This window comes from Lissotriton vulgaris, chromosome 1_1 (assembly GCF_964263255.1).
Source record: "Lissotriton vulgaris chromosome 1_1, aLisVul1.2, whole genome shotgun sequence".
NCBI lineage: Eukaryota > Metazoa > Chordata > Amphibia > Caudata > Salamandridae > Lissotriton > Lissotriton vulgaris.
In genome coordinates, this window is record NC_141685.1 from 879,212,900 (window position 1) to 879,232,943 (window position 20,044).

At 46.8% G+C, this 20,044-nt stretch overlaps 1 protein-coding gene across 2 annotated transcripts in view; it reads left to right on the forward strand.

Moving 5' to 3' along the window:
- The window catches only part of SEPTIN3 (septin 3), an 86,813-nt gene that overhangs the window by 23,247 nt on the left and 43,522 nt on the right, over window positions 1-20,044 (forward strand). The window contains exons 1-4 of one of the 2 annotated variants that reach the window (XM_086958446.1): window positions 8,906-9,098; window positions 13,359-13,553; window positions 17,647-17,775; window positions 18,441-18,522. In XM_086958446.1, the coding sequence (XP_086814572.1) occupies window positions 9,089-9,098; window positions 13,359-13,553; window positions 17,647-17,775; window positions 18,441-18,522 (416 nt within the window). In that variant the 5' untranslated portion in view covers window positions 8,906-9,088. Of the gene's footprint in view, window positions 1-8,905; window positions 9,099-13,358; window positions 13,554-17,646; window positions 17,776-18,440; window positions 18,523-20,044 lie in introns of those variants that run through there. The other variant, XM_086958442.1, reaches the window with a different exon arrangement.

Below are 20,044 nucleotides of genomic sequence, written 5' to 3' on the forward strand. Positions count from 1 at the left end.
TAGCAAAGAAAAATTCGGAATCCACTGTCTACAATACGAGGTGATACCTAAGAAGGCACGCACCTCTCTCTGTGTGCATGGCACAGTCATTTGGGGAATCGCTTGAACACGCTCTGTGGTCAATCGCCTTCCCTCCTTCGACAAGAGATGACCTAAGTAGGTCACTTCTTGGCGGCAATACTGCAACTTCGAAGGTGACACTTTATGATGAAGGTCAGACAGGTGTCACAACAAAGAAAGAGTAACTTCTTTACAAATCTCTTCATCATCAGCAGCAACCAACAGATCATCAACATACTGGATAAGAGTAGCACCAGAAGGCAATGCAAGAGTATCAAGCTGAGTTTTCAAAGCTTGACTATAAATGGAGGCACTCTCACAATAACCTTGAGGAGCGCGCTAAAACCGGAAATTGCGGCCTCCTAAAGAGAAGCCAAAAATATCCCTACTTTCCTCAGCAATCGGAATACTGAAGAAAGCGTTCTTCAGATCAATAACAGAAAACCAAGCAGCTGAGGCAGGGATCACAGTCAATAAAGCAGTAATTCCCGGGACAACAGGAAACTGTGGCACAACGATCTTATTGACCTCTCGAAGGTCGATCACAAACCGATACACAGGTGGCTGAGAAGAGTCAGTACGCTTAAGGACAGGCAGTACAGGACTGTTACACACATTACCTCTCGTTTCTTCAACCACACCTTTCTCAACCAAATCATAAATAATCGGTAAAAGAGCTCTTTCGCCATCACTGGAAATTTTGTACTGAGGAATGCGACGTAATTTAGCATTCGACTTAAGGGTAACAACGTAGGGTGGAATCTGCAAGAGACCAACATCATTGGGACCTGTAGCCCAAAGTGCATCAGGGAGAGAACGCAGTTCCAGTGGAAGGAGCTCCTTAGACAGATACATCGGGGAAATCACTTTCTTACCCACCGTAAGATGTACTCCCGAAGGAGAACAATGTAATGTCGCATGCAATCTTTTCAACAAGTCCAAACCCAACAGATTCTCGCCACAGCCAGTCGTTAGAATAAGGGGAGCCTCCAATTCACAGGGACCAATAGAAAGGGGCAAAGGACAAGAAACCGGGTTACGAACTGGGGCGCCAGAAAATCCTACTGAAACATTGGTCAAGCCAGACAAAGGTGCGCCAGGGAGTTTAGAGTGCATGATAGAACTCTTTGCTGCACCAGTATCCAAAAGAAAAGGTTCTGCCACACATGATGTAATCACTTCAACATAAGGTCCACTCTGGTCTACTGGAACTGACACTACTCCCTCTCTTTGTCCATGGCTGTCCTAACTATAATTAAAACCAGCACTCTCACTTCTAACATAATAATCATCAATGTAGTACTGAGCGGACTGGACGGTCGGAACATTCTGTTGGTCAATATAATTCAGAGAATTCTGAGGGGAAACGGAACGGTCATTCTGGGGAAACCTACCACGTCCCCTACCCCTAGGTACTTGTTGGAAACCACCACAACCTCTCAGACCAGGCATACCATTTGCACGCTGTAGCAAGATCGGGCAACTATTCTTGAAGTGACCTTCTTCTTTACAATAAGCACACTGATTAGGGCCTAGCGGGATGCGCGAAGTAAAAGACTCAGACTTCTGCAACAGTTTCTGAAACTGTGGGGGTTGCTGAAACTGGGAAGGATGCTGAAACTGACGCTGATTAGGGCAAGGCGGATAAGCCTGCTGCAGAAGAACTTTTGTTTTTAATTCTCTAGTCTTCTTCTCTACTTTATCCTTCTCATCTTTATCTCTATTTTCATAGTATTGTGCAGTAGCCAATATCTGGGCCGAAGAAGAAACAGCCCATGAACTCTCAGATTCCTTTAACTTATTAGAAAGTTCAGGAAGTAAATTAAAAACAAACTTATCTACAAACAACCTCTGACCACCTTCTGTACTCATGTCCTGACCACTATGATCAATGAATGTTTTCTCAAAACTAGTGAAGAAATCAGACACACTCTCGTCTTTCTTTTGTTTGCATGCTACTAACTTGTCCTAATTCACCCGCAGAGGAGGCATCATAGTTTTCATTAAATTAATAATCCTACCAGGTAGTTCTGCAACTAAGGGTTCAGGTTTGGCACTTCCTACCTGCCGACCATCTGCAGCAGTAATATTAACCCACGTATCTCCTAACTCTGGCGCGTGATCCTCGTGACGGTTCTTCGCCCACAAGGGTTGAGGAGCTACATTACCCATCAACATATCTATGTCAGCTAAATTTGTAACACACGCATCAACTGTCTGAGACAACTCCTTGTAATAACCAGCAGGATTTTTACGGGGGTCAAGCAAGGTCTGCTTAAGAGCTAGGACCTCAGCTCTCTTCCAAGGGACATGCACTCACACTCGCTGAAAATGAGCCGGTGCAGCCGCAATACCATGAGCGGCATCAGCCACAACTGCATCTCTCCATACAGGGGGAACCTCTCTCATAGGATACTGCTTCACTTTTCTCCTAACAAAAGGGTCAGGTTCGAACAATGACTGAGGTGGAAGTCTAGACCTCAAAGTGAGTAGTGTCTCTACCGCTTCCTCAACATCGGAACCCACTATCGTCCCTTTAGCAAATTCGGCCTGAACATTAAGCAATTCCAACTCATTATCTTCCCACTCCTAACGAAGGAAGGTACACATAACATCAAAAACATACCTTTTTTTTGGTGCCTCCCACTGTAGGAAGATATCCATAACCACTTGTGGATTGTACCTGGAGGTATTCAAAACCCATCTACGAGCAAGGAGATCTAACACTGCCCGCTCTTCGGGACGAGGGAGCTGACTACGTCTCTGCTTACGTTCAGAAACAGGGGTCATATTCAGTGTCCCAAAGAAAGGAGACAAAAGACTAGTGACAGTCTCAGTCATTTGTTGCTGAGCAGAAGGAGAAGAAGTTGACATGAGGACAGGAGACAAAGTGTTTTGAGGCGACAGAGATGTAGGGATAGAAATAAGAGAGGTCGAAGATAAAGGAGTGTAAGGTAAAAGAGTTTGAGGCAAGGCTGGTGGCAAGGCTGGCGGCCCTGGAGGGGGCTGCGCCGGGGGAGGAAGAACCACCTGTGAAGCAATGGGTGGCTGAACAACAACAGGGGGTTGAACGACAACAAGGGATGCAACAACTGGAGGTAACGGAGGTGCAGTAGCACCCTGCACATAAGGGGGTGGTAATCTCAGTAAATGTGGCATCAAAGGATCCTTTTCAGGGTCTTCAGTCACATTTGAAAGGGGGAGTGGCAAAGCCGGGTAACATTTGTCAATGGCCATGCAATGTTGTCTATCTGATACTTCAATCGCACGATCTTCTTCATCTTCCTTAAACTGCCTAGCAGCTTGCATTACCGATATATTCCTTTCCTTCCTATCTCTCTTAGCTTGCTTAATTTCTCGCTGTTTGGCTTCCTTATGCCAAAGGCGGAAAGAGTCAAACATCGCCGGCCGGGCAACTTCTAGGTTATCTAAAATATCTGATTCAAAACTACCATGTTGGGGCCATCGTAAAACACCATCTTTCCTTTTATAACGGACCCATGCTTCATTAAAGGTAATGGGACCTACACCATGCTTTGAATAGAGCTCATAAGTTGGAGTTCCAACCGGAGGTATCTGACACGAGTCCTCCAATCGGGAATCCCTATTACAACTACAACAAAACCATTTCCTAAATTTGCTAAAACCAGGCATCTTTTAGCTCACTAGTCTTGCTTCAAACTTCAAGGGGTTATCAAAAATGATACACTCGCAAATATACGAACCCCTCGGCTTCGACTATTGCAATGGCCGAATCAAAACCAAGAAACAAAACAAAGTCGTGGGAGCGATCCAAATGTCTGTCAAGCCACCAGAAGACCGTCTAACGTCTCGCCTTGCAAATTATCACAAGAGGGTCCAAGACAGGGTGACAGTCAGGGCAGCAGTCCTTCGCAGCCGTCGGAAAGGGGAAGCCTCGCAGAAAAAAACCTTCGGTCCACGTCTACATGCAGGGGTCGATGAAGTGGCGGCCGTCCTCCAGATTTTTCCTCACGGTGCTCCTCACAATCTTAGAGCTTGGACCAGTACCGCTGAAGTCGCCCGACGTTGGGCGCCAGTTGAAGAACCGGGGTTTAGCCCAGTGGCATCAGGGGCACGCCTAAGATCTTCGAGTTCACCTGTCTTGGTATACAGAGACACGGAATACTTCTGGATGGCATCAGAGACCAAGTTTATTAGCTGCAGCTAGTAACAGTGATCCTAGAAATACATCACGGTGTAAATTCTCAGGAGACTGCTCATTTTACTAAGGCGAGACGTCTCCTTTTATACCCAATATTCACATTATAAATGTACACCCACTGCACAAAATTCTAGCCAATAAGGTACATTTTTGAATAAAGTATCACATAACAAAAACTCAATTTACAGTATCCCAACCCAAAAGTTAATTATTAGGAATGTCCCAAATTCAATCTCCACAAGACGGACAAACCTATAATTGAAAGCATAACCCATGTAATGAAGAAACATAAAAAAGAAACGGTAACAGATGCTGAACAAGATAAGGCATGTGCAAGGAAATTAAAAGTTAACGATGTCCTGAACATTGATTGGCAATCTCAGACAAAGATCGATCAGGGAAATTGGCTTTGCGAGGTCAGTTTCAGGTGAAGAGGTCAGTTTCTTACAGTTCGTTTCAGAGTCAAAAAGAAACCTAGTTAATGTATACATAAACTAAGAAGGCCAGGCCATTTTATTCGCCAGGCTACCTTCACAGGCCTACGTGAGGGCAACACAAAATGGTGGCACAGAACAAAATGGAGTCAGACTCGAGAATTACAAAACCTCAGACCTAAACAACTATCGCCCTATTTCCAATATTCCGACCTTGGCCAAACTTCTGGAAAAATGTGTTCACCTACAACTAACGAGGCATATCGATCACTTTGACCTCCTTAACAAACATCAATTAGGCTTCCGTGCAGGTCATAGCACTGAATCAGCCATGACCCACATAATTGACGACGCGCTGCAAATCCTGGATCAAAATGGATCCTGCTTACTCATCCTGCTAGACCTCTCATCAGCCTTTGATACGGTCAAACATGAGAACTTAATAGACCTCCTGGAACATAGAATGGGTTTATCAGGGGCAGTGCTAAACTGGTTTTCCTAATTTCTTCAAAATCGGACACAACAATTCAAAGCCAATAACTCCTTGTCCAAGCCTGTCCCAGTAACCTTGGAGTCCCGCAAGGGTCCTCACTATCCCCGACACAGTTTAACCTTTTCATGGAACCACTCACCGAAATTCTACATGCATCTAACGTGCAATATCACATGTACGCCGACGACACACAACTATACCTTAAGATTCACACCTTAGGCGACAAAAAATTGCTTAATGCAACGCTTAGGAATGCCCAAACTTGGCTGGCAGAAAATCATCTCAAACTGAATGCCCTAAAAACCAAATTCCTGCTAATAGCTCCACCTGCCCAAGTCCCCAAAATGCAAGAATGGATGAAACATCTTACGGCATTCAACGTTCAACCTATCATCGTGGACTCAGCGAAATCACTAGGAATAACTTTTGACAGTAACCTCAATATGCAAAAACACATCAGCAATGCCACAAAGGGAGCAAACTTCCAGATAAACACACTGAGGAAACTGAAACCCTTCCTACCACACAATGACTTCAAGCAGGCAGTAAAAGCTCTAGTTATACCGAAAGTGGAATACGGATGTGTCTCTCTTTGTGGCCTACCCAAGGCATCAACAGCACCGTTAAGAGCTTCAATCAATGTAGCAGCGAGACTTATCACTGGTTCTAAAAGAAGTTCCCACATCTCCCCGGACCTACAATCCTTGAACTGGCTACCTCTGGAAGCCAGAATTCATCTGAGTAAATGTGACATCAAAGGATCCTTTAGCATGTATGACGCACAAAGCCATGCATCACAATGCACCTAGCTATCTGGCACAGAAACTGAGGATCTCTGGTGGGATCAGATCCTCAAGAAGTGCAGAAAACCTACTACTGAAACCACAAAAATTCAATAAGAAGAAAACATATAACCGAACCTTTTCTGGGATGGCACCCAGGATATGGAATGCCTTACCCCCAGAAACCAGACTTAACCCCTCCACTGCCTCTTTCAAAAAAGATGTAAAATCGATTCTCATGGCCAAATTCACCTGAAGTAAGGTCTACTGAAATCTCGAGACCAACCGCAACCTGACTTTGATAAAGGACCACCTAAACATCCTAGACATTATATCTTCCTCCTGTCTCACTCAATGAGATAGATTGTGCGTTGCACCTTACTATTTTGCTTTTTATAAAATGTTTTGTATATGTGCTTTGATTTTCACTGATGTGTTGTATCAGTAACTTTTACTGACTGTAAAGCGCTCTGATATCCGCCAGGATCTTGTACGCGCTCTATAAAACTTTCAAAATAAAAAACAAAATAAACACTAATCCTCTATGGGTCCCGGAGTAGTGTGCTACTCGCCGAAAAAGCGCTTCGACGCCTCGTCAGGGTTAGTAAATGCAATTACAATACAATACAATACAAGCCGAGGTAAGCCCCGCAAGCCCCCCCATTGTTGACAACTCGGCGGCTGCCCACCGGTCCCAACCGGTCCCTTAGTGAAGGTCGAGTCAACCAGGGCCCGAGACTGCCACACCTCTGCCCAGTGGCTTGCGCTACCCCCTAGTGGACCACCAGCAGCAGACCATGGTCGAGAGCTGCAGGCCGGTAATGTATGACGGCGGGGTGGGTGGGCTTTGGGCGGGGGCAATTCTACTCCTGCCACCAGAGTACGGGGAGGGGCCACACAGGGACAGCGGGATCCCAGAAGTGTGGGGGAGGCGACTCGCCGCAACAACACTGACGCAAATCCGGACTCGACGCGACCAGAGGCGGCTTGACCCAAATTCCTCAGTGTGATGTCTCGGTGCGAAAAGGATCCCCAGATGGGTGGGGAGGTAGATATACCTGCCCCCCTACCCCCCAATGGCCTGCCAGACTTGACAAAGGTAGCGCCGGGCCCGGGTTGGGTTCCAAACACTAGACCTGTTGGGTTTGTGTCCTCATGTGGCACTAAGGTGGCCGCCCTCCTTTGGGGGCCCCCTGCATGGGCCACGGGCAGCCAAATTACACAGAAGTAGACAGCAATACATATACACACCCTCACACAATAATCTCTCCTACTCTTCTCATACACACCCTTGCGCAATAACCTCACCTACTCTCATACACACTCGCACAATAACCCCTCCTACTCTGATACACACCCTCACACAACAACCCCTCCTACTCTCATACACACTCTCGCACAATAACCCTCCTTCTCTTCTCATACACACCCTAGCATAATAACCCCACCTCATCCCATAAACACTCGCACAATAACCCCTCCTACTCTCATACACACCCTCGCACAACCCCTCCTACTCTCATACACACCCTCGCACAATAACCCCTCCTACTCTTCTCATACACACCCTCACACAATAACCCCTCCTACTCTCATACACACTCTTGCACAATAACCCCTCCTACTCCTCATACACACCCTTGCACAATAACTACCTACTCTCATACTTACTCTCGCACAATAACCCCTCGGACTCTCATACACACCCTCGCACAATAACCCCTCCTACTCTCATACACACCCTAGCACAATAACCCCTCCTACTCTCATACACACCCTAGCACAATAACCCCTCCTACTCTCATACACACTCTTGCACAATAACTCCTCCCACTCCTCATACACACCCTCGCACAATAACCCCTCCTACTCTTCTCATACACACCCTCACACAATAACCCCTCCTACTCTCATACACACTCTTGCACAATAACCCCTCCTACTCCTCATACACACCCTTGCACAATAACTACCTACTCTCATACTTACTCTCACACAATAACCCCTCGGACTCTAATACACACCCTCGCACAATAACCCCACCAACTCTCATACACACTCTCGCACAATAACCCCTCCTACTCTCACACACCCTCACATAATGAATAACCTCTCATACTCATACACACCCTCGCCCAATAACTCCTCCTACTCATACAACCAAGAAGCAGTCGGCATTGAGTACATACATGCTTACACGAGAACCAATCCTCTTCTCACATTACAAAGCAGCAGTCATAGTGCCAATATCAGCAACTCACCCCAACCGTAAACACAGCAATACCAAATAAAGAACACACAAGACACAGTAGTTGTTGGAGACAATATTTCTGTAGGTTTATTTCACACAAGAAATATGCCAACATGGTGGGTCAACTCACGGGCGATACAAAGCAGCAGTCAGTGTTATTGTACAGCTGACTCTTGTCTCTTCTCCCTCTGTACACAATAACCACTCTTCCCGCCTCAATACAGCAGCAGCTGATACTAATGGCACACTCACTTCTACGATAACCCCTCCTCTTCTCACATTACACAGCAGCAGACAGCATTGGTGACACACACCCTCGCACAATAGCCCCTCCTACACTTCTCATACACACCCTCCCACAATAACCCGCCCTCCTTTCTCATTGTGCTGTTGCCTCGAGCTAAAGCAACCCTTTCCTCGCACAATCCCACCGTCTCCTCTCGCACATTACCCAGCATCAGGGTAGCCCAACCTCTCACTGTGGCCCGCCTCCTCTCGCATTACACAGCAAAGCTCAGCAACCGTGACCCAGTCTCTCCCTTGCCCCTTTTCCCCGCCCTCTCCTCCCCTCGGGTCTGATGGATGACAGAAGGTGGGAGGGGGAGAGTGGGCCTGGGTATCACTGGAGTCACGTGACCCGCTGTCCTTGCGGCCCCAGCATCTCCATCTTTGCGTCTCCCAGCAACCAAGGAGGAGGAGGGAGAAGAGAATGAGGAGCAAAGAGAGGAGGGAGGAGAGGAGGAAGGGGGGCAACTGAGCCCGCACAATAAGCCAAGCACCTGCGAGAGACGCAGGAAAGACGGATGAATAGATGGATATATAGACATTCCCATCGAAAGTCTGATCCATAGATCCATTGATCAGCAGACGGAGGGAAGAGGATACATGTTCAAAGGTGAGGATGCTGCTGGGGGGGGGTTGAGGTCAGTGTGGAGAGGCTGCGACCACAGCAGGGCCCTTGGCTCACACGGTGGGTTTGTGTTTACAGGCATGCGGGAAAAGGGGTCAGGAACAGGTGATGAGTCTCTTGTTTCATGGATGCGCCGCCCGTAGGTAAGAGAAACGTGTCGGACACACCCACCAGACCATGGGCGGAGGCGCGCTCTTTGTTCGCAGGATGGCTTTAGGGCGCATTGATGGCAGCTACGGTGGAGCGATGTACCAAGGAGAAGGGGGGAAGGCCAGGCTGAGATCGGATCCAGACACCCAGTATGCGGTGGCTGTTTCTATGAGGCAAGATCGCCTGAGGTGAGAGTAGGGACGAGGCTGCCTGTCAGAGGGCCCAGGTCCCAGACACGCAACCTGCCAGCATGCCTCACGTCACCCCTGGGCCGAGGGACTGATACTCCGCCTGCCAGCCAGACTCAGAACACAGGGTAGGAGAGACGCAGAGGCTCCATGTCAGGCAGGCTCAGATCACCTGAGAAGAGACGGGCAGAGATACAGCAGCAGGATCTGCCGCTTCAAGGCACCTAGCGCCTTGAAGAGGCAGACAGCCTGTTAGTCAGGTGCAGGAGCCAGCGGAATTCAGGCACCGACAGACCAGACGCTGCCTGCCAGCCCAGCTCGCATCATCTGCGGGTCGGGGCCAGACATCTCCTCTCGGCATAGTGCAAGACAGGCACCGAGATGGAAACAAAGCTGAGAGGGGCGTGATACCACGACGAGCTGCCTGTCCACCAGTCTCAGGCCATACCCAGACATCCAGCGTGCGGTGGGTACAGGGACAGGCAGCCCAGATCACCCGAGGCGAGGTAAAGACAGAGGTTGAGGCCCAGATCTAGAGATGCCGAGGATGCGACAGAGACAGGGCTGTCTGTCAGGCCGGCTCAGATCAGAGCCCGGTCCCCAGGCTGGCTGCTAGCGGCTGCACTGGACGCCCGCACGCAGCTTGGCAGACAGCGAGTCTGCCTGTCCCCAAGGCTCAGGGCCCCTGGGGTAAGACAGCCGTAAACCAGACACGGGGGCCGAGAACGAGACACCTGACACCGAGGCTCAAGGAGTCTGCCGCCCTGCTTTACATGACGCCACCTCCTGCAAGGAGCCAGAGGCTGCCAGCCGCCAGACTCACTCCGAGGCGCACATCTGAGGCCCGGAATGCACGGAGGCAGTGCAGAGACTGCCTGTCACTCCACTTCGGCTCTCAGACATCTGGCTGTCAGCAGCATAAAGCTGTATGCCGGCACGAGACATCCGTCTGCAGCAGGCAGGGGCATGGGCGGCCTGCACACTCTGCTCCCGCTCGACACAGGGTACCTATATAGGCAACCCTCTCCACCTTTGCAGAACCTAGCATGCAATTGGGATAAATACATCTCACAATACAATTTTGTTGGCAACAGTTTGCTGCAGGTTTATTCCATACAAAAGCATTTCAACGTGGTGGGTTAACTTACGGCTGATCCAAGGGCAGGCAGTGTTGACTAACCTACGCTGCCCTGCCCGCCTGAAGAGCCAAATTGCACCGTGACCCAGGGACATCTTAAGGAATTTGGGGGCCCAGGGCCAAACATATCTTGGGGGCCCCTGTTCAGAACAGTATTGAATTTCTGATCCTATTTTAGCTCTATTATGCCATCTTTGGCCAGGTCAATGAAAATGCACAGACTCACTCTTCTAAATTCTAAATGTGTTTATTTAAAAAAATTCAGGGACAGTGATGTGTGTTTTCAATATTGTAACACAGCAGCAGCTCACTAATATTACTGCAAATAATCTCTCGAGACCCCCTCCCATTTCTCATACATGGGGTCTGGTTTTGATCTGAAATATTTATGGATGTTTGATGAAACCTAAACACAACATTTGGCTGCAAAATGCCCGTAATAGACTCTCACACATAACCCACATTAAAAATAAATTAAAGGTAAACTGTATCTAAAATAATTTGTTTAAAAATTAGTCAGTCATCAGGGCAAGACTCTGCAGAAAAGAACTGGCTCTGTAAGGGGGCCACTTGATAGGCTGGGGCCCTGGGCAAGAGCCCACTTTGCCCATGCGTTAAAACATCTATGCCGTGACCGATCCAATCGGTGCTACCAGTTATGAGGGGATTCCACCCTTGAATACCACAAATCACTGGTCCACCACTTTACTCACGCCCTTTTAAGTGCGGAGCATTGCAAGGCAAGCCCCCGGTTGCTCAGGCTTACACCCGCCTGAAGGACTAGCGGGCGCCAAAAATTCTTGCTCCAGTGTCCTGCCGTAAAAACTCCTGGGGTTTGGCACAGCAACCCTTTTGTGCACCTGAAGAGGTACCCTTCCACCTTCTGATCACCCTGTAGCTCTGCCTGCAAAACAAATGAAAACATTAAACAGTCCTTTCTAGCTGTGCTTACCAGCCAACACGCCTGGTATGCGGTAGGGCGGGAGACTGTGTGTGCTGAGCCAAAGAGGGCGCCAGATGGACGGAGGCAGGTATAAGTACCTCACCACTACCCTCTGTGCACCCGAAGTGATGCAGCCGGCGTGCCGGGCTGGGGAACTCCCCCCCGGGGTCCTCTCAACTAGAGGGGTGGTGGTGTGCCTAATGTGGCACTAAGGTGGCCGCCCTTATGAGGTGGCCCACTGCGTGAGCCACGGACACCTCATACTCCCAGGGCCCAGCAAGCACATTTGCTCAGACAGAGAGTGAGATAAAATGCAACCCAGGCCCAGACGCCTGAAACACCAACAGGCTCACCCTCAATGATCCCAAATGTTACACTCGTAAAAAAAAAGTTTACAAAACTAATCCTCGTAAAATGGGATTTCATAATTTCACATCCTTTGATTTGGTCAAGATTTCCTCAAATGACATTTTCAGTGCCTCAGTCTCTAAATACATTTATGATTTCACAATCTATAGAGGAAATTTCAAACTTCTATCTTTTTTATAAATCTTCTTTCGAGCCTCTAAATGTGCTCTTTTTAAATGTTGTTTCCAAGCTGCTATTTTTCTAAGACGGTGTATAGATTTGTTTCTCCTAAAAATGAAAACCAGTGGTCTCTTTGAGCATAGGAATTTTCAACATATGATCCTTCAACTGGAATTTCATGATGTCTGCTCCTTCACTGTATGTACTCCTTATTTAATTTTTTTCAAAATATTTTTCAATATCTTCTTATAAAAAAATCATGATTTCCCAGTTTTTAAAGTCAATTTTGAAATTTCCCCTCTTTTAAGTATTTCCAACAGTACCATTTCCCAACTTTCCAAACCATCCTTCTGTATAAACAGATTTTTTAATTTTGTCTCTTAAAAGGGGATTTCAATGATCGATTTTTAAAGGTTTTTAAACATCTTCTTTGTCAAAGGGTAATTTCTCCTCTTTCAATCTGTTCAGGATTTTCTTTCCTTCGAAAGGATTTTCAATGTTGTCTTAAAAACATTTATGATTTCCAAGTTTTGAAATAAAATTTCATACTTAAACCCTCTTTAAAGGATTTGCTATTGTCCATTTTTGTTCGATTTTAACTAATGAAATACACACGAAAAATGAAGGAAATCTATCCCAATTCTTTAATGACTTCCACTGGTATACCTTAATGTTTCCTCTCTGAAGATAGTTTACAAGTTACTCTTCTCCCAGGAGCAGGCTAGTTATAGAGATTTACCTTGTATAAGATATTTTTCGCATTCCCATTTGTAAATGGGATTTCACAATTGACCCATTTGGTCTTTGATGCGGGGTGCCCAGCAGCAATCTTTTGAAGAGACTACTTTTCTTTGGTACAGTGGAACTCTGAGTGGAATAATGCTATTAAACCTTTTACTTCACAAATAAGTGGAACTGGAGAATTGGCTTGTTGTCTCAGGACTTCGTGGATAGATAGCAATTCATTGCTAGGGCGGAATGAATTTAGTGTATTGGCACAAGGACACAGAACATGTGTGGGACTGGGCATGTTTGGGTATTTTTTACTTGAATACATAGCCTGTTCAATTACATAGCCGTTTCCATTGGTACAAAGTATAGAGTCTGTCATTCTATGGTAGAATAATTTTCTTTCACCACATTTCGGCTATGACTGGGCTCAAACTGCTGTATCTGACATCTAGTTGTTATGACTAGGAGTATATACAAACATATTTAGGGAATGCCTTGTGCATATATAGGCTGAGGGGACTGGATTGATAGAACAGCTGCAACAATTACTCTCCCTCCCCTTGCAGGGTTGGCAGAGCCCAGGGCAGAGCCGGTCATGTCGGAGCAGGTGCCAGAGACCCGTCCGAAGCCGGCTGTTGCCATGAAGCCCACGGCAGGCCTCAACCCGAACCTCCTTGGCTACATTGGCATCGATACCATCATCGAGCAGATGAGGAAGAAGACCATGAGGACTGGCTTCGACTTTAATATCATGGTCGTAGGTATGAATGAAGGCGTGGAGGGGCTGGATGAAAAGGATGGCCCAAATGGAAGGGTTGGGGCTGTAAGGGAACAACAGGACACAATATCAGCAGGATGGGAGGACTGGGGTAGGTTGGAAGGTACATGCAGAATCTCCAGGATGGGGCAATGTGGGAGGGGCGAAGAAAGGTGGGTCGGTCCGGGTAGGTTGGAATTGAAGTGCAAGAGGGGAAGAGTGAGGCAAGATGAGACTGATGAAACAAGAGAATGCAGCAGGATGGGAACAACAGGGCTAGATTGAAAGTACAGAGCAGGGTAGAAGAAGTATGGAAAGACTAATAGGTAGGAGAGATGGAACAGGATGAATAGGAAAGGAGGTGTGTAGCCAGATGGGAAGAACTGACATGGATGGGAAGGGTGGGATAGGAAAGGAGGGATTGTGCAGGAAGAGGAGTAATAGGACAGGAGGACTTTGACCCAATGGACAGGACAGGTTAAGAGTAAAAGGCAGAATGGTAGGGGAAGAATGGCCCAGTTGGTGGGTTAGGAGGGAAAGGCAGCCTGGGAGGGACTGTGCAGAATGGGAGGTAGATGTAATGAGATACAGGAGGGGAGCAGAAGGTACAAGAGGGGTGAAGTGGAGGGGAGTAACAGGATGGAAGTGACAGAACAGGAGGGGACAAGAATGGATGGACTAGATGCAAGGGACCTCAAGAGAGGGACTAGATGGAAGGAACATCAGAAGAGGAGCAGAATGGGAGGGAACGGAACCGGAAAGGAAGGGCGTGGGCTGGACAGATAGAGAGGGATGAGAGGGGTGGAAGAGGCAGGACAGGATGCATTGAAGAGCAGTGCCACAGCAGGAGGGACACTAGGTAACAGATAGGCTGGCACTACAAAGACACATCACACTGCTAACATCACTATATTTGGTACATTTCCCTGAAAACACTTCAAACCACTGCCTCCCGCTGCAAATGTGTACCAAGAATATTCATTTTTTTATACTTTGATGTGTCGTCCTAAGTGGCATGGGTATGCCCAGACATGGATCCTGTGCACACTGTCACTGAAACTAAGCTATACCTGGCGGATGAGTCCATAACTGGGGCAAAACCAGTCCTGGTTTGCTCCTGTTCGGGTTGATGGAGGAATTTTCTTGGCAGTTCAGACTGGACTGTTCCCATTGAAACCGGGTCAAGGCAGATTTGCATATAGCTGTTCAAACTGAGGTGGCATGGTGCTCAAAATAACGATTGGTTGCGATGTGCCTCGAAAAATTACCAGTGGCTGAGATTAATTCAAGCATTTCATCACTTTTTTGTAAAGTTTGAATGGGAAATCAGGGAACCGCACTGCATGTTAATGATGTACAATATTCACAGAACTGTGTGTGAGGATGCCAGGAGTACAAGAAATTGAGAGACACTTGGATAGAACAGGTTTATGCAGGGTTGGATTGGCTATTCTGTCATTCAGGCATTACCTCAATAGGCTGCACGCTCAATGTTGCGCTGCGTGACATGGATTGGGCCTGAGAAATTACCAGTGGCTGAGGTTATTTAAAGCATTCATTCACTTTTTTTTTTGTATGATTTGAATGGGAAATCAGTCAATCTCACTACATACTAATAATGTACAATGCTCAGAGAACTGTGTGTGAAGAAGCTATATGTACGAGAAATCGAGAGACACCTGGAAAAAATAACGTTATGCAGAGCTGGATTGGCCATTCTGTCATTCAGGCATTACCTCAATAGGCAGCAGGCTCAAAGTTGCTTTCAGAGCAGGAGGTGCTGCTGTGTGTCAATCATTCCACTTGCCCCATTCTAATCTTGCCCTCCAACAAGGGGTGGGGGTGGTGCTTAAACATTTGTGTTTGGGATGATTGTTGACTGAATGTAAGGCAGAAGAAAGTGGGTCGCTTACGACCTGTCCCTGGAACTGTGTGAAATACTACACCAAGGTAACGAAGAGATTATTGGGCTGTTGGTGCACAAATGTTACAATCTGCTCACCCAGATGCTGGTGCAGCTGCCACACTCCTAGTAGTCACTGCTGCACTTAGGGCCAGATTTGTCATTATAGTGCATTTGTGTCACTCATCGTGTTGCAACAGCAATACAGTACTTTAGTCAGATATACTAAGCAACACAAGACCACCTTGCAAGTCCCTGCATTGTGTGGTAAAGCTGGAGTCATGCAAGGCGGCGCAAGTAGTCGCCTTGTGTTATTCAGCCCTGGGAGGATGTCCCATGGGTGGAGCATGGGTGTTCCCATGCAACCCCCATGGATTTTGGCGCATTCCCAGATTTACTAAGACTGGTAGATGTATCAAAATGCCACACCATCCTGAGGGGGGTTGTGCAATGAGGAGAAATATCTTTAGTTCACCTTGTTGTTTCCTCTTTCTAAGGGAGCTGCAGAATGCAGCTCCCTTAGAAAGAGGAAACAGGCTCTAAGGATAGTTTTTGTATAGGAAGGTGTCTCTTCCTGCACGGAAACAATCCTGCATGCAACACAGGCACCCTTGCACCATGGCACAAGGGTGCCTGAGCTGGGTGCTAGGCAGCAGATTGTGCGCCAGCACAAGTAGAGGGCAGGATTGCGCCATATATTCGTAAATATGGCACATTCCTGCCCTCTCCCTTTCAGGCAGTGCAGCGCAATGCAACAAGTTGTCCTGCTGAGTTGTGTTGGGTGAAATATTGATACATTTGGCACTTAGTCTTACTGTCAGGGTCAGCAGTGACTCTGGGGTGTTGGGACAAATATTCTCTTGAGGTAGTGCATCCTGCAAAGACACAGCACACAATTTTGTAGTAAAACAGCACGTGTAACTGAGAGCCCCCCAAGCCAATAAGCCCCATATCTAACCCTAACTATAAGACACCTTTAAAGCTCTCAGCGCAATGCAATCCCCTGTCTTCCACCCCATGCATCAACTGCAGCAAGACATAATAAAGCAGGCTCCTCCATGGGGAATAGGCATCGCCAGATGCTGGTTCTGTGCTCGCTGTGTATTGGTACAAGAGTGCAGCTTACAGATGAGCCCATCATGGCTGGACCCTGTGTCGGGTTGCTTATAGTCCCATTTTAAGTGGATGTGGTCTAGCGGTTTGGGCTGGTCTATTCCTTTAAGGGTGTTGCCTTGCAGATTTGCACACGATTTTCTATGTCTGGAGTGCTCTTGCAAAGCTGAGATGCCCTAGGCGCACTACCAGTGTATTGGATTGAGATGAGCGCTTCAACTCATCACTCTTGTGTTGTCTAAGCCAAGAACCCTAAGTAGCACAGTCATGCCTAGTAGTGGGTCTCTGATACAATGTGTCACAAGAACTCAAGCTACATTTTTTCCCCGTTCAGAGGAGTTGCCTAATAAGTTTTACTATTCCCTATGGGGCAATGAGCAGACAAATTTGGTAATTGTATATGCTTGGTCCCTATCTGAAATTAGCACAGATAAGCAAAACAATTATGGACTGGAATTTACCTAGAGCAATTCCCAGTGGTTCATACTGATTCAAGCATTTTCACACTAAGCTTTTTCTTGACTACTTATTTTATTGTCTCGGAAAAACAAGGAAGGATTATTTTGGTCCACACTCGTATAAAGAGTGCAATCCTTAATTCTGACTCTGTTTCCTAATATAGCGTTGCCCGTCTACATTAATTCTGTGTCCTCTGTCTATATGTCACCACAGTGTCCCTTCAGTACTGTAGCCAGCTGCCCCCCTAGCATCACCCAGCTTTTTGAACGGCAGGAGGCACGTCACAACACCTCCATGTATGTTTGCTACCTATGACACATGACCATAGCCTAATCTTACAAACTCAATTACCACAAAGCAGTATTTTTTTAGCATCAATTTCCAGGCATTCATGAAGTCACATTTATTCTTAGCTGTATCTCTTTGAGCTGTTTAGTACCATGTCTCATTTCTAGTCCCAAGACAGCAAGCAATGAAGTGATAAACAGCAGTAGTGGGAGCGACAAAGCGGAGAGGGTACTTTGGGCAGCGCACAACATAAAGGAATTATTTTTATTTTCTCCTCTAAAATTATTTGTCTGACTCTTTTACCACCTCTTGTGCCCAACTCCCCACCCTTCAGGTCAAAGCGGACTAGGTAAGTCGACCCTAGTGAACACCCTCTTCAAGTCACAGGTGAGCCGCAAGTCATCCGGCTGGAGCCGAGAGGAGAAGATCCCAAAGACAGTAGAAATCAAAGCCATTAGCCATGGTAAGTGACCGAAGGGCCACACCGGTCCCCAGCTGCTCAAGTAGGGGTACATGGGGTCAAGGTGAAAAGACAAGGTTTCCATAAGACCTAATCAGGATCCTCCCTCAGGCCATTAGGAAAATGAAAGTACTGGGCAGCCACACTGTCTTCTAGAAATGCTGAAAATATGCGGACAAATTAATCTATTTGGGGGAGGGGAATTACCAAAATAGATTAATATTCTTCTGAACCCACACATTCTAGGGAGTATAAACAGGGCAATTTACATAGAGAGCATCCACTACTCATTATTTGTATATGGGCTCACATTTTCTTCTGTCTCTGCTATATCTGTCCTACACTATGAACATATCATACCTCTGGTTTCGTTGTATGTATCATATACATGTCTACACATACCATTTCCATTGTTCACCTCCTACATGAAGCACAGCATTTACTCTTTCAAAGCCCTTAATATGCATCTGATAATCAAAACAGAATTTCTCTAGGATTCAATGTAAAACATGTAAAAGATCTGCTACCTCACACACTAATCCCATGATGTGATCAGATCACTACAAATTTGCTGGTGCGACTAGCGATTGCTACTATTCTGAAGCTACTGGGGCACTAGAGAGTTTAAATTTAGCACTCTGTATTTGTCTCCTGATTCTGTCTCACAGTTATCGAGGAGGGTGGCGTGAAGATGAAACTTAATGTTATCGATACTCCTGGCTTCGGGGATCAGATCAACAACGAAAACTGGTGTGTTTCCTTTGAATTGCCTTACTTTTTCTCATCTACTTTGTAAATTAAACTGGATACATTATCTTGCATGCCTAGAGCATTTTTGGAAATAATCTGTCCCCATGAGAGGATTTTTTTATTTCAAAACTTTTTTGATAAGATAATAATGAATACAGAGCAAAAAAAGGATGTAATAAAAATGTACAAATCAGCGAAGTACAGTGCAAATTTGTACATAGTTCATGTTGTCACAAGGTGGAAGGCAACATTACATAACTGCGTCATTGTGGGGGATAGTATTACATAATTGTGTTTCTCAACATCAGGGACTTATCTCCAAGATAAAGGAGGGGAAGATCCTGGAAGTAAAATCCATAATGTCTAACATCATGCCCCGTCTAGACTCCCCTGCTCTCAGCGTGCACGAGGTTCCCGCTTTGTTTGCCCAAACTACCAACGCCTTAAGCAAACTATTCTTAGTTCGTCCTGTGGGCCCAAGGGGCAACGCAAGAGGTGGACCCAAGGGTATTGCGGGCTGGTTCTCCCCTGCCTGTCGCACTGCCAAAAGTGATCTAATTAAGGCGGTGAAAGCCAAGGATGCAGGTCTGATTAGTATTGCAAGGAGTAATTACAGAAGGGCAATATCTAAGGCCAAGGCTGAGCACGAGAATCAGTTTTGGTATGACCTTAAGGTGGCAAGTTTAAAGAAGGACTCAAAGGGATTCTGGGACTTAATAAGAGCTAGGGACAAACCCGTGGACTCGCTTATATAACAATATAACGGTAGGCGCATGGTTCGATCACTTCTCCCAGCTCTACACTATGGCTTCGGGTACTGAGGTAACCCTGACTGAACAGTCCCCCATAGATTGCATTGAGCTTAATGAGGAACTCCTGTTTACATCTAAGGAAGTGGTGGAGGCGATTAAACTTCTTGTCCCCAACAAGGCAGCGGGCCCTGACGGTCTACCGGGGGACTTGCTCCGCATCAATCCAGATGAGTGGGGGAGACCTATTGCTTCCTTACTGAATGCTGGCTTGGCTGGTGCAGTTCTCCCGGATTCATGGAAGGGCGCAGTGGTCGTCCCAATTTTTAAGAAAGGGAGCCGGGAGGAGCCAGCTAACTATCGCCCTATAAGCCTCCTGGACTTCACACAGAAGGTAGCAGGTAAAGTGGTTTTAGGAAGGGTCTTGCAGTGGGTAGAGGAGAAGCATATCCTTTCTGACTACCAGGCTGGCTTTAGACCAGGTATGGGGGCAATAGAGCAATCATTCCGGCTTATGATGCTTTATTGGAAAGTGGTTCTACTGGGCAAAGGCAGTCTGTACCTAGCATTTATAGATCTGCGGACTGCCTTTGACCTGGTCCCGCGTAGCCAACTTTGGAGTGTGCTCGATGCACTGGGAATTCCCCCATACTTATTAAGCATGCTGATAAAGCTGCATGCTGACAACTTTGCACAGATCAGGTGGGGTAGCCAGGGACAAAAAACATCACGTATTCCTGTAAGTAGAGGGGACCGCCAGGGATGTGTGCTAG